The following is a 13,230-nucleotide window of genomic DNA, read 5'->3' as shown; positions in this document are numbered from 1 at the left end:
AAAAAAAAAATCCTGCCATCGCGCCCAGCTAATTTTTTTTTTGTATTTTTAGTAGAGGCGGGATTTCACTGTGATCTCAATCTCCTGACCTTGTGATCCGCCCACCTTGGCCTCCCAAAGTGTTGGGATTACAGGCGTGAGCCACCGCGCCTGGCCGCTCATTCACTTTTTAAAAAATTCCTTTCAGACTCTGTATCACAAATGTATGGGGTTTTTTTGTTTTGTTTTTTGAGGCAGAGTCTCACTCTCACCCAGACTGGAGTCAGTGGCACAAACTCGGCTCACTGCAACTTCCACTTCCCAAGTTCAAGTGATTCTCCTGCCTCAGCCTCCCGAGTAGCTGGGACTACAGGCGTGCACTGCCATGCCCGGCTAATTTTTGTATTTTTAGTAGAGATGGGGTTTCACCATGTTGGCCGGGCTGGTCTCAAACTCCTGACCTCAGGTGATCCACCTGTCTCAGCCTCCCAAAGTGCTGGGCCACTGCGCCCGGCTCACAAATCTACATTACTTTAACATATATAATTGGGACATAAAATGAAATTTTACATCATGCATTTTTTTCTGTTCTCAAGTTTTTGCAATTATTTTGATACTCTCCTGAGGGGAAGTTACGTGCTGAATTACAAATGAGTGTGAGAACGTCTGAATTAGTTTTAGTTTTTCACCATTATAAATCCTACTGCATTATAAAACCTACTACTGTAAACAACTTAAGTGTTCTAAATCCATGCTACATTTAGCATGGAGATCTAACAAACCATTTCTTTCTACAAACCTTTTTATCCCATTGTCTATAGGTGTGTCTGCTAGTTGTGAAGAGGGTGACTCCAGTGGGAAAAGCACTTCAAGATAGCCTTAAGACCAAGGAAGCTAGTTTTGGTACCTTTATAAATAAATTTTCCCTGAGCTTGTTATTTTTTTCACATGCTTTCAATTCCAATCTTTCACGTTTCAAATTCTAAGATGTATTTTTAAAAACTGACTTGCATAATCTATTTTGAATGATAGCTGCTCATGATGTATTCTCTCTAGAAACTGAAGACGCACCTGAAATAATATTTTAATTTATAACCTGTTTTCACAATAGGATACCATGTGTATGTACATAATAAGGGAAAGGAAGAGGTTCCTGGATGAGGGTGCCTAGAAATTGGCTGAGTCCTTTTAAAGGGAAGAGAGATGAAACAATCAAGAGAAGGAAAGAGCATTCTTGAAGGAGTAAAAAACAACTGAAAAAGTTAAGGAAGTTGGGTCAGAAAAAGGCTATTTCTGAAGAAACAATGGATGCCCCAAGTAGATAAAACTAAATGTAAAATATGCAGGATTTTAGTTGGTGGAAGACAGGATAATTGGATTTGAACAATGGCATATCAAATAGTAGGAAGTATCTGCAAAGACGTGGCAAACCAGAAACTGCTGATACGAGTATAAAGCAGTGCAATCACTTTGGTGGGCAAGCTGGCAGTGGTGAAGAAATGTAGGCCATACAATCCAGCAATCCTACTAGATGGAGATATCACAGAAACTCTTGCACATATTCTACGCTGTTCGTTGCAGATTTTTTATAGTAATGAAAACTGGAAACAACATGTCCAGCAATAGGGGAAATGTATAGTGCTATATACCCACACAAAAGTGACACACTGTAAGAACTCAGTTACACTGCAGTTAAAATGAATGAGCTGGATCTATAAGTATCAACAGCAATAGATTTCTAAGACAATATCAGAAAAAAATGCAAGTTGCAGAATAATACATACAGTATGTAAATTTCTAAACAACATAAAACAATAGTATGTTTAGACAAGTAATGTATGAGCTGTTAAAGTATAAAAACAAGGATCAGAAGAAAAATGCCAACTTTAAGATAGTGGTTGCACTGAGGGTGGGGAAAAGACTTCTGTAGGGAGAGCAGAGGGGGTTCCTACTGTTTTATTTCTTAAACACAAGGGGGCTAAAGCAAATATAACTGTTAACACCTGCTACTTCTAGCCAGGGAAGATCCAGGTGTTTGATATTACTTCTGATCCTTTTATATATTTCTCAACTATTTAAAATTAGAATATAAGTTATTAAGAACAGATGGAACTGCCTAAGTAGTTCACATGGATGTCCGCCTTCTCAGTCTCTCTGGGGTAAGTACCTGGCCTTGACTTCTTTGGCCCATACTCCACGATGCCATCACTGTGCTGAGACAGTGTCTCCTCAGTTCCATCCTCTACCTCTTCATTTCCAGTATCTTCTTCTTTATGGTCAGTCTTTTCTTTAATCCGATCACCCAGGGCACTTTTTAACATCTATTGAGAAAACTTTTTTCAACATCTTTCACTGACTTCAGCAGAATGTAAATTTGTAGGAGTAGGCAGACCTTTAATAAAGCTTCCTTTGACAGTCACTAACAACAAGTTTTCAGACGCTTATGTGTTTAATTATTTACTTTTGAGACAGGATCCCGTTCTGTCACCCAGGCTGGACTGCAGTGGTGCTAGCTGGGCTCACTGCAACGGCTGCCTGCTGGGTTCAAGTGATCCCCCATCTCAGTCACTTGAGTAGCTGGGATTACAGGCATATGCCACCAAGCCCAGCTAATTTTTTACTTTTTGTAGAGATGGGGTTTCACCATGTTGCCCAGGCTAGTCTCAAACTCCTGGGCTTAAGCGATCCGCCTGCCTCAGCCTCTCAAAGTGCTGGAATTACAGGTGTGAGCCACCGCACCTGGCATACATGTTTAGTTTTTAAAAGGTGTAGATCAGCGCTATGGATCACCAAGTTTCAATAAACTTTTCACTAAGTCACATGGGGATTTAAAACATTCATTCAATGATACCTTAAAACGGTAATATTGTATTTTGTGAGAATCAGTGATCCATACCAGATTTCTAACTAAATTTTAGTTTCATACCAGATCTGTCTTTTGCGGCAAAGGGGAACCATATAGATATATCTAAAGAAAAATGGCTTAACATAATCATTTATGTTAAATGATTTAGTTTTCATCAAAATTTAATAAAATTTGAATAAATCTGGACTAAATTTAGTTAGATCATGAAAGGCTGAGAGATCACTTCCAGTTCCATCTGCTTGATTTACAGAACATTTTCACAGTAACTATTAATAAGACACAACTATATTTCTAATACCTCACTTTCAACTGAGAGATTAGTTAAATGTTCACTTAAGCCATGGGAATCTCAATATAGATGAAAAAACAAGACTTGCCCAATCTAGTTCAGAGAGCCGCTGTGAGAGTTTCTCTGACACATCATGTAATTCTTGTTCTGTTAATCTCTTTCTCGGCCTCTGGGGAAAAGGTGCATTGCAGGATGAGGCTGTAGCTCTGTTTTCATTTCTGTAATAAAAGTGACCATCTGACAGTTAAAATAGCTAGGTGTCTATTATTTAGTTTAAAATAACTGTAATACATACTTTAACTAATATTTCATTCTGGTCTTCACAGCTAAATTTGGAGATTAGGCCCTGCATTTTCAAATTTCTTTGCAAACAGACTGTAAACACTTAAGTCTGCAGTAATGTTACCTTTTTCCTTTGGGAGGCTTCCTTGTCCTAGGCCCTTGGACCTGAGCTGGGTACACTTCCTGTTTGCTGTCTTTCGGCAACTTGGAAGTTAAGAAAACTCTATCATCTAGATCCTATTAAAAACAGAAAAAAAGTTGATTTGAAAAAGCTACAAATAAGAAACATAAACTTTCTGGGGGTGAGGAAGGGAGGAACTGTGGCACAAAGCTACGTGCCTTCAATCTCCGTTTTGAAGTGCATTTGTCAAAATACCCTATGGACACCCAATGCACCAAAGGACTGGAGCAATGTCTAGAAATTCGGGCTCAGAGAAAAAGTGTGGCTCAGGATGCCATTCAAATAAAAAGACAGGCCAGGTGTTCTCTAAATAAGAAATTTCAGGCCGGGCGCGGTGGCTCAAGCCTGTAATCCCAGCACTTTGGGAGGCCGAGACGGGCGGATCACTAGGTCGGGAGATCGAGACCATCCTGGCTAACACAGTGAAACCCCGTCTCTACTAAAAAATACAAAAAAAACTAGCCGGGCGAGGTGGCGGGCGCCTGTAGTCCCAGCTACTCAGGAGGCTGAGGCAGGAGAATGGCGTAAACCCAGGAGGCGGAGCTTGCAGTGAGCTGAGATCCGGCCACTGCACTCCAGCCTGGGCGACAGAGCCAGACTCCGTCTCAAAAAAAAAAAAAAGAAATTTCAGGGATTACCACTATGCCTGGGCAACAAAAAAATTACCACTAGTACAGAGTATTCACGTGGTTATCTTTTGTATTGACGTCAATAAAGGCTGTCCAAAATTGAAACAGTTAAAACAAAGACAACACCTCCCAAAATATGAATATAAACCCTCAACATTTTAAATTTCTTTTTTTTTTTTTTTTTTTTAGTTTCGCTCTGTTGCCTAGGCTGGAGTGCAAAGGCTCGATCCGCCTCCCAGGTTCAAGTGATTCTCCTGCCTCAGCCTCCCTAGTAGCTGGGATTACAGGCATGTGCCACAGCACCCAGCTAATTTTTTTTTACTTTTAGTAAAGACAGTGTTTTGCATATTGGCCAGGCTGGTCTCGAACTCCTGACCTCAGGTGATCCACCTGCCTCAGCCTTCAAAAGTGCTGGGATTACAGGCATGAGCTACCATGTCCAGCTAAATTTATTTCTTGGTCTTAGAGATCATCTTTTAGAAGATACTTCTTGTGATGAAGAAACATTTATTTAATGTTTTTTTGGTTTGTTTGTTTTTGAGATGGAGTCTCACTCTGTCACCCAGGCTGGAGTGCAGTGGTGCGATCTCGGCTTGCTGCAACCTCCACCTCCGGGATTCAAGCGATTCTCCTGCCTCAACCTCCACAGTAGCTGGGATTACAGGCGCCAGCCACTGTGCTCGACTAATTTTTGTATTTTCAGTAGAGACAGGGTTTCACCATCTTGGCCAGGCTGGTCTTGAACTCCTGACCTCGTGATCCACCCACCTCAACCTCCCAAAGTGCTGGGATTACAGGCGTGAGCCATTGCACCTGGCCATTTATTTAATGTTTAATGATATCTTTAATTTCACTTCATTATCTTTTTCTATTAAACTTAAATACCTTTTAGTAGGCTGGGTGTGGTGGTTCATGCCTATAATCTCAACACTCTGGGAGGCACAGGCAGGCGGATGAGGCCAGGAGTTTGAGACCAGCCTGGCCAACATGGCAAAACCCTGTCTCTACTAAAAAAAAAAAAAAAAAACTGCCAGGTGTGGTGGCATGTGCGCCTGTAGTCCCAGCTACTAGGGAGGCTGAGGCAGGAGAATTACTTGAACCTGGGAAGTAGAGGTTGCAGTGGGTGTAGATTGCACCACTACACTCCAGCCTGGGCGACAGAGCGACACTCTGTCTCAAAAAAAAAATAAAACGAACAACATAATCTTATTTTTATGAAACTTTAAAAATAAAGTATTTCTAGCTTAATTATTTCAAAATAAATACTCCTATTTAACTGCTACCCAGGTCAAGAAACAGAGTATTACCAGCTCAGAACCATCTCCAAAACTCCCATTATGATTCCCCCAAAAGTAAACATTATCTTATGACTCCATTTTAACCCCTCTTTTTATCTATCCACTCTACTTTTTAGATGCATAGAATGTAGAGAATGTGGTCACCTAATGTTAATAATGCTTATTTCATCTCTGTACTTTTAATGCATTGCTTGAATGTTTAAATAATGAGAACGTATCGCTGTTTATATATCTACCTTGTGTATATACCTGCCCGTTTTCTTTCTGTTTGAGACAGTGTCTTGCTCTGCTGCCCAGGCTAGAATGCAGTGGTGTGGTCACAGCTCACTGCAGTTCCTGGACTCAAGTGACACTCCTGCCTCAGCCTACCAAATAGCTAAGATCACAGGCATGCACCACCACTCCAGGCTAATTTTCTATTTTTAGTAGAGACAAGGTCTCTCACTATGTTTCCCAGGATGGTCTCAAACTCTGGCGCTCACGTGAGCCTCCCAAAGTGCTGGGATTATAGGTGTCAGCCACCGAACCCAGTCCTGTTCTTTTTAGAAAGATAGGGTCAGGATGACTAAATAAAAAGAGTTTTTTTTCTTTCTTTCTTTCTTTCTTTCTTTGAGATGAAGTCTCACTCTGTCACCCAGGCTGGAGTGCAGTGGCACGATCTCAGCTCACTGCAATTGAAGCAAATAAGCCAGTATGATATGAACAGTGGTTCATGCTGGATAATGGCAATATGAATGGATGGTTATTTTCTTTTCCACTCTGTGTTTTCTAAACTTGAAATTATTAAATTACAGACACAATATGGACTCTGAAGCCAGAATGCCCAAGTTCAAATCCTGACTCTGTAACTGCGGTGTAACCTTGCCCTGTCTACATCAGCTTCCCCACAATAAATATCGTAGCTACTCCAGAGTTGTTATGGGCAGTAAATTATTCAACACCCCTGAAGTATACAGAACTGCGCCTGCCACAAAATAAACATTCACTATGTGTTGGCTCTTATTATTTCCCTTTACATACATTCATCTTTCTCCTATCTTCCTAGAACAAGAACGTGCAGGTGTATACAGAGGCAAATTTTAAGGAGTACAATGCTTTGACTAGTACAATATGCTTGACAATTCTAGCAGAGACTTCTTTAAATATAGGGGCTTCCTTGACAAAGAATAAAGACTTCACCAATACACACACACACACACACACACACACGGGCTTCTAATCAATTACCAACACACAGACAGACACACATACACGTGTACTTCTAGCCAACTGAAAGTAAGCTTTTCCACTTACCCCAGAAAATTCCATACGCTCTTGAGTAGAATTTACAGCTGGGGGGCAGTGACTTGAATGCAAGTATTCTTTTCCTATGGGGCAGGGTGCTCGAGGCTCTGAAGGGTGGTAGGGTGGATGTAAAGGAATAGCTGCTCGGATAGGCTCCCCTAGCTTCCTAGCATTTGGAATCCTACTCACAGAAAGGGTTTCTGCTAGTAAGACAAATTAAAGTGGATATTACGATGCAATTCTAAGAAAACTATTTTATATAAATACACACATACCTATATAAACATGTTCAAACACATTAGAAATATTTTTTTAAACTTAAGACAAAGAATATAAAAAAATAATTAAACCAGAGATGTAGCCTCAACACACAGGGATCTAATTAAATTAGAATGTAATTTTCTTTTTTAATTTGTTTAGTTTTAAAAGAAGTAGAGAGGAGGTCTCACTATGTTGTCCAGGCTGGTCTTGAACTCCTGGGCTCAAGTGATCCTCCTGCCTCAGACTCCCAAAGTGCTGGGATTACAAGTGTGAGCTACCATGCCTGGCCCTGGATGTAATTTTAATGTTATTATCATAAAACTGTTTCCTGAAAGTTACTTTAAAATAATAAAAAACTGGAAGCAACTTAAGTGGCTTGAAGAATGTTATGTTATGTGAATTATGGTTCATTCACATGTTACAAAACTCGTTAGGCAGTAATATTTTTATGTATTACTACCATATGAAAATCCTGGAGATGACAGTAAGAAACAAGAATGATTTTTCGAGACCAGGTGCAGTAGCTCACGCTTGTAATCCCAGCACTTTGGGAGGCTGAGGCAGGCAGAACACAGGGTCAAGAGTTCAAGACCAGTCTGGCCAACATGGCGAAACCCCATCTCTACTAAAAATACAAAAATTAGCCGGGCGTGGTGGCAAGCGCCTATAATCCCAGCTACTCGGGAGGCTGAGACAGGAGAATCCCTTGAACCCAGGAGGCGGAGGATGCAGTGAGCCGAGATCGCACCACTGCACTCTAGCCTGGGCAAGAGAGTTAGACTCTGTCTCGAAACAAAAAAAAAAAAAGAATGTTTTTCCAGTTACTATACTTTGTTACTTACCAATAATATGAATACCACCAATAGATGTACTAACGTATCAGAGACTCTGTCTCATTTAAAAAAAAAAAAAAAAGGTGAATGTTGAGAATTTAGATAATAAAATAGTGGATGCAAAAATATGCAACCAAAGACCATCTTAAGCAGAATTCAGAGATCATAATTAATAGCAAACATTTACAAGTAAGATCATGTAAGATCAAAAAGGATCTCATATACAGCAATAAAAGTAAAAAGGCCAAGAGCAACAACAATTGCCCCACGAATGATCATCAGCAGTAAAGAACTAACATCCATTACAACTCACTGTCTTCAACAAAGGATGTCCTATTTTGGGACAAAACACTAGGAGGGTACAACACATCTTCACGTGATTTAGAACCTGGTGAGGCTGAGGTTTTTTTAGACAGCATTTCATTAAGACATTGAGCACCTAGGAAAGAAAATATTAAAGGTAAAATTTTTAACTATCAAAATAGTTTACTGAACATTATACTAAAGGCCAAGAGTTTTGTACTCAGGAAATAGAAATATTAAATAATGCTGAAAGAAGTAATGTTGGTCCCATTGCTCAAAATACCAATTGTTATTATTTTTTTCAGACAGTTTCCCTCTTGTCGCCAGGCTGGAGTGCAATGGCACCATCTCGGCACACTGCAACCTCCACCTTTCAGGTTCAAGCAATTCTCCTGCCTCAGGCACCCACCACCATGCCTGTCTATTTTTTTGTATTGTTAGTAGTGACAGGGTTTCACTATGTTGGCCAGATTGGTCTCGAACTCCTGACCTCAGGTGATCCGCCCACCTCAGCCTCCCAAAGTACTGGGATTACAGGCGTGAGCCACTGTGACTGGCCATAATATCAATTATTTTTAATTGCTATCAGAAAGATGCCATTTTGTAGTCCAGAATCATTTATGCAATTTAAAAGCAAAGTTTTATATAATGTTTTATTATTTTGCTTTAGAAAAATAGATGCCAGGATTATGGAAATGCTGGCTGTTTTATAGGCACGTCTTGGTATGAATAGACATCAGTTAGGGTCTTAGCTAGTACCACAAACAATGACTCATGGTCCAGGCCAGGCGCAGTGGCTCATACCTATAATCTCAGTACTTTGGGAGGCCAAGGCAGGCAGATCACTTGAGGTTAGAAGTTCAAGACCAGCCTAGCCAACAAGGCGAAACCCCATCTCTACTAAAAACACAAAAATCAGTCGGGCATGTGGCGCATACTTGTAATCCCAGCTGCTTGGGAAGCTGAGGCAGAGGTTGCAGTGGGCCGAGACTGCGCCACCGCACTTCACCCTGGGTGACAGAGCAAGACTCGGTGTCAAAAAAAAAAAAGACTATGGTCCATATATTGAAGCCTAAAGTAGATGCCTGTGAATGTATATGATAGCTATCAGACACTTTAAATCTAAATATGAAAGGAAGCTGCCATAAGTCCTTTTATCACATCAAACCCAAACACCTTGGCCAGGCATCTCTCTCAATCTTTTTTCCTTTGCCTTAACTGCATTATTCTTAAACACAATTCCCCTCTCTACTTATAATGTTAAAATAAGTAATTCATTTTATAGTAATATCTTTTTTATACAGCACTTGACATCACAGAACCTGTTTCTGCAATCACCATCCCTTCCATTCCCAGTCAATCCATCTGATTCTCTTCCTTCAAGAAACATTCTTGCAATATCCATGTTTGACTCTGGTCCTTCTGTTACTGTGCCTATCCCAATGGCAAGCATAGCTTTTTGGTCTACTGGAGGGTGAGTTCGCCAGGAACCAAAAGGAAGGGAGAATATTCCAAGACTTATGGTCCATATACTGGTTTAGTAATTTATGAAGCCAAGGTGGGCAGGATGGAGTAGGATTATAGGAGGAGGGAAAGGTTGGAGGCTCAAAATTGGGGCTTGAAAGATATCCAGGTCTACTGTGTGCAAGCAATAGGCTATTGGAAATCTTGCCTGAAGCCTAGAAGAAAAACTGCCACTGTGTGTACGAACTTCTTGATTGAAACAATGAAAAAAGTGAATCAACCACCAGTTCAGGAAACAACAATTAAGGAATACCCTGAAAGTGTGACCAGACTATAAGATGTATCCATAATTCTCTTCCTAGGGTATCAGGAACCACAAATTGCCTGATAACCTTGCATACACTTATTTGCCTTGGACTTATCTGCCCATATGCCTGTGACTTCAGATAAGTGTTCATATTTAATGGGTAGTGGGATATTTGGAATTTCAAATCCCATGCTCAGTTAGGGCTCTCTCTATTCTTCTCAATTTTAAACACTCCTACATACCATTTACATTTTTATAGTTGTATGTTGAATAATAACTGATACTCGAGGTTTAACTACTCACCATTACTTCTTAGAGAAAAGGTGTGCGCTGTGTCTCCAAGTCTAATGATCTCACCAGTGGATTCTGCTTCATCTCCATCCCAAGAGGGGCCCAACGTCTCCGAAGACAAGGAGCACCTGAAAAAGTTCCCTCCTTCACTCAGGGCCCAGCCTGACCAGAGGGCCCTTTCCCTGAGGACCTGGAGAGCTGCTGGGTGCAAAAAAAGGAAAAGACTCTCCTTTTGCTGCTTAGCACGTCTTGCTGCTTATGTTTTGTTTTGACTGATACATGAATGATGGAAATAGCCGTATATAAAGTGTCAATGATTAAATGTATAGGAGAACAGCAAATACTGGTGACTCTAGGTTGCGGGAGTGAAGGGGGTGGGATGCTAATTTTGCATCAAATATCCCTCAATTGTTTCACTTTTGCGCTTATTTTATTATTTTAAAAATCTTATGGAAAGAAGCTCATCAGGCTGAGTGTGGTGGCTCACACCTGTAATCCCAGCACTTTGGGAGGCAGACATAGGTGGATCGCCTGAGGTCAGGAGTTCACGACCAGCCTAGCCAACATAGTGAAACCCCATCTCTACTAAAAATACAAAAAATTAGCTGGACGTGGCGGCAGGTGCCTGTAATCCCAGCTACTCTGGAGACTGAGGCAGGAAATTGCTTGAACCTTGGAGGCAGAGGTTGCAGTGAGCCAAGATTGCACCATTGCACTCCGGCCCGGGCAACAGGAGCAAAACTCTGTCTCAAAAAAAAAAAAGAAAAGAAAAGATGTTCATCTTATGACGGTCTCCTTTGAGACATGTTTTTTACAATGTACGATACCTAAAAAAGAAGGCATTGCCTGTGCTCTTTGAACCATGACAAACTCTATTAAAAAAAGAAAAAAGAGAGAATCAGCTATTTAAAAGACATAGCATTATGTTCAACCTCTAATTAACAAGAAGTGCAATCAAACCTGTCATGACAATATATTTTTGTCTATGAAATAAGTACAAGCTTAAAAACTGTGAAAATGATCAATGATATTGGCTCATGAGGGTCCTGTAACCCAGCATTTCTATACTGTTGGTAAATGTACAGTCATGACCTTTTTGGAAAACAATCTGGCAACTTCTGTTACTAGCCTTAAAACATTTATACTGTTTTACTCTGAATCTAGCCTCAAGATATAAGGAGAAAAAAGGAATAAACATTAAGTATCACGTTTTTGATAGTATTTTTAAAAACCCTGTACTTCAGAGGAATGGTTTAGTAATTTATGAAGCATCCACATGAATGATGTTATACAGTGATTAAAAATTATTATAAAGAATTTAGACCGGGTGCGATGGCTCACGCCTGTAATCCCAACACTTTGGGAGGCTGAGACAGGAGGATCACGAGTTCAGGAGATCGAAACCATCCTGGCTAACACGGTGAAACCCCGTCTCTACTAAAAATACAAAAAAACTAGCCGGGCGTGGTGGCAGGTGCCTGTAGTCCCAGCTACTCGCGAGGCTGAGGCAGGAGAATGGCATGAACCCAGGAGGCAGAGCTTGCAGTGAGCCGAGATGGCGCCACTGCACTCCAGCCTAGGCGACTGAGCAAGACTCCGTCTCAAAAAAAAAAAAAAAAAAAGAATTTAACAACTTGAGGCCGGGCGCAGCGGCTCATGCCTGTAATCCCACTTTGGGAGACTGAGGCGGGTGCATCACTTGAGGTCAGGCTTTCAAGACCAGTCTTGCCAACATGGTGAAACCTTGTCTTTACTAAAGATACAAACATTAGCCAGCTGTGGCAGCGTGTGCCTGTAGTCCCAGCTACTCAGGAGGCTGAGGCACAAGAATCACTTGAAACCGGGAAGCAGAGGTTGCAGTGAGCTGAGATCGCACCACTGCACACTCCAGCCTGTGTGACACAGCAAGACTCTGTCTCAAAAAAAAAAAAAAAAGAATTTAACAACTTGAGAACACTTAATGTGAAGTTTAAAAATGCAGGAAACGAGCCTGGTGAGGTGGGTCATGCCTATGATCCCAGCACTTTGGGAGGCTGCAGCAGGAGGATTGCTTGAGGCCAGGAATTCAAGCCCAGCCTGGTCAACATAGCAAGACGCCATTTCTGTTTTAAAAAAAAAAAATGAGAAAAATTAGCCAGGTGTGGTGGTGCACACCTGTGGTCCCAGCTACTTGGGCTTAAGCCCAGGAGTTCAAGGCTACAGTGAACTCTGATCACGCCACTGTACTCCACCCTGGGTGTCAGAGCAAGACCCTGTCTCTTTATTAAAAAAGCAGCGGTGAGGGGCAGGCAACAAAATTATATAGACATACGACTAAATCCAAAAAAGAAAAAAAATAGTAAAAAGGACTAAAAAATTTAACAAAATGTCAACAGCAGTTATTTAGTTCGGAATAGATTTTTTTTCCTGCTTTTTCTATTTTGCAAGTTTTTTGCAAAGATGATGACCTACTTTGATGATTAAGAGAAAAACAGGGCCCGGGCACAGTGGCTCACGCCTGTAATCCCAACACCTTGGGAGGCCAAGGCGGGTGGATCACCTGAGGTCAGGAGTTCAAGACCAGACTGACCAACATGGTGAAACCCCAACTCTACTAAAAACATAAAAATTAGCCGGGCATGGTGGCGCATGCCTGTAGTCCCAGCTACTCGGGAGGCTAAGGCAGGAGAATCGCTTGAACACGGGAAGCAGAGTTTACAGTGAGTCGAGATCATGCCTCTGCACTCCAGCCTGGGAGACAGAATGAGACTCTGTCTCAAAAAAAAAAAAATTTAAAAATAAGTAGGTAGTTAATACTGAGATTTAGGTATTATATATAACTCAAGGTTCTTAAAACTCCCTCAGGAAGGTTTAAAATATGAGAAGCTAGTAGAAGTTTCACATTAGCTTTTTTTGTGCCATCTTGGTATATTATGTGCAATTTTAATTCTTAGTCCAAAAAGCATAACTTATTTTCATTAAAT

General features: G+C 40.9%; 1 protein-coding gene across 1 annotated transcript in view; it reads right to left on the bottom strand.

Annotated features, from left to right (window-relative positions):
- The window catches only part of CEP95 (centrosomal protein 95), a 30,034-nt gene that overhangs the window by 6,791 nt on the left and 10,013 nt on the right, over positions 1–13,230 (bottom strand). Inside the window, exons 6-11 of the mRNA XM_023212093.2 lie at positions 10,280–10,395; positions 8,216–8,341; positions 6,818–7,011; positions 3,541–3,653; positions 3,223–3,352; positions 2,109–2,300 (exon numbers count right to left, since the gene is read on the bottom strand). Coding sequence (XP_023067861.1) covers positions 2,109–2,300; positions 3,223–3,352; positions 3,541–3,653; positions 6,818–7,011; positions 8,216–8,341; positions 10,280–10,395 — 871 coding nt within the window. The remainder of the gene's footprint in view (positions 1–2,108; positions 2,301–3,222; positions 3,353–3,540; positions 3,654–6,817; positions 7,012–8,215; positions 8,342–10,279; positions 10,396–13,230) is intronic.

The sequence above is a fragment of the Piliocolobus tephrosceles genome, chromosome 16, assembly GCF_002776525.5.
Source record: "Piliocolobus tephrosceles isolate RC106 chromosome 16, ASM277652v3, whole genome shotgun sequence".
Classification (NCBI taxonomy): domain Eukaryota; kingdom Metazoa; phylum Chordata; class Mammalia; order Primates; family Cercopithecidae; genus Piliocolobus; species Piliocolobus tephrosceles.
This window is presented reverse-complemented; position numbering and strand designations above follow the sequence as displayed.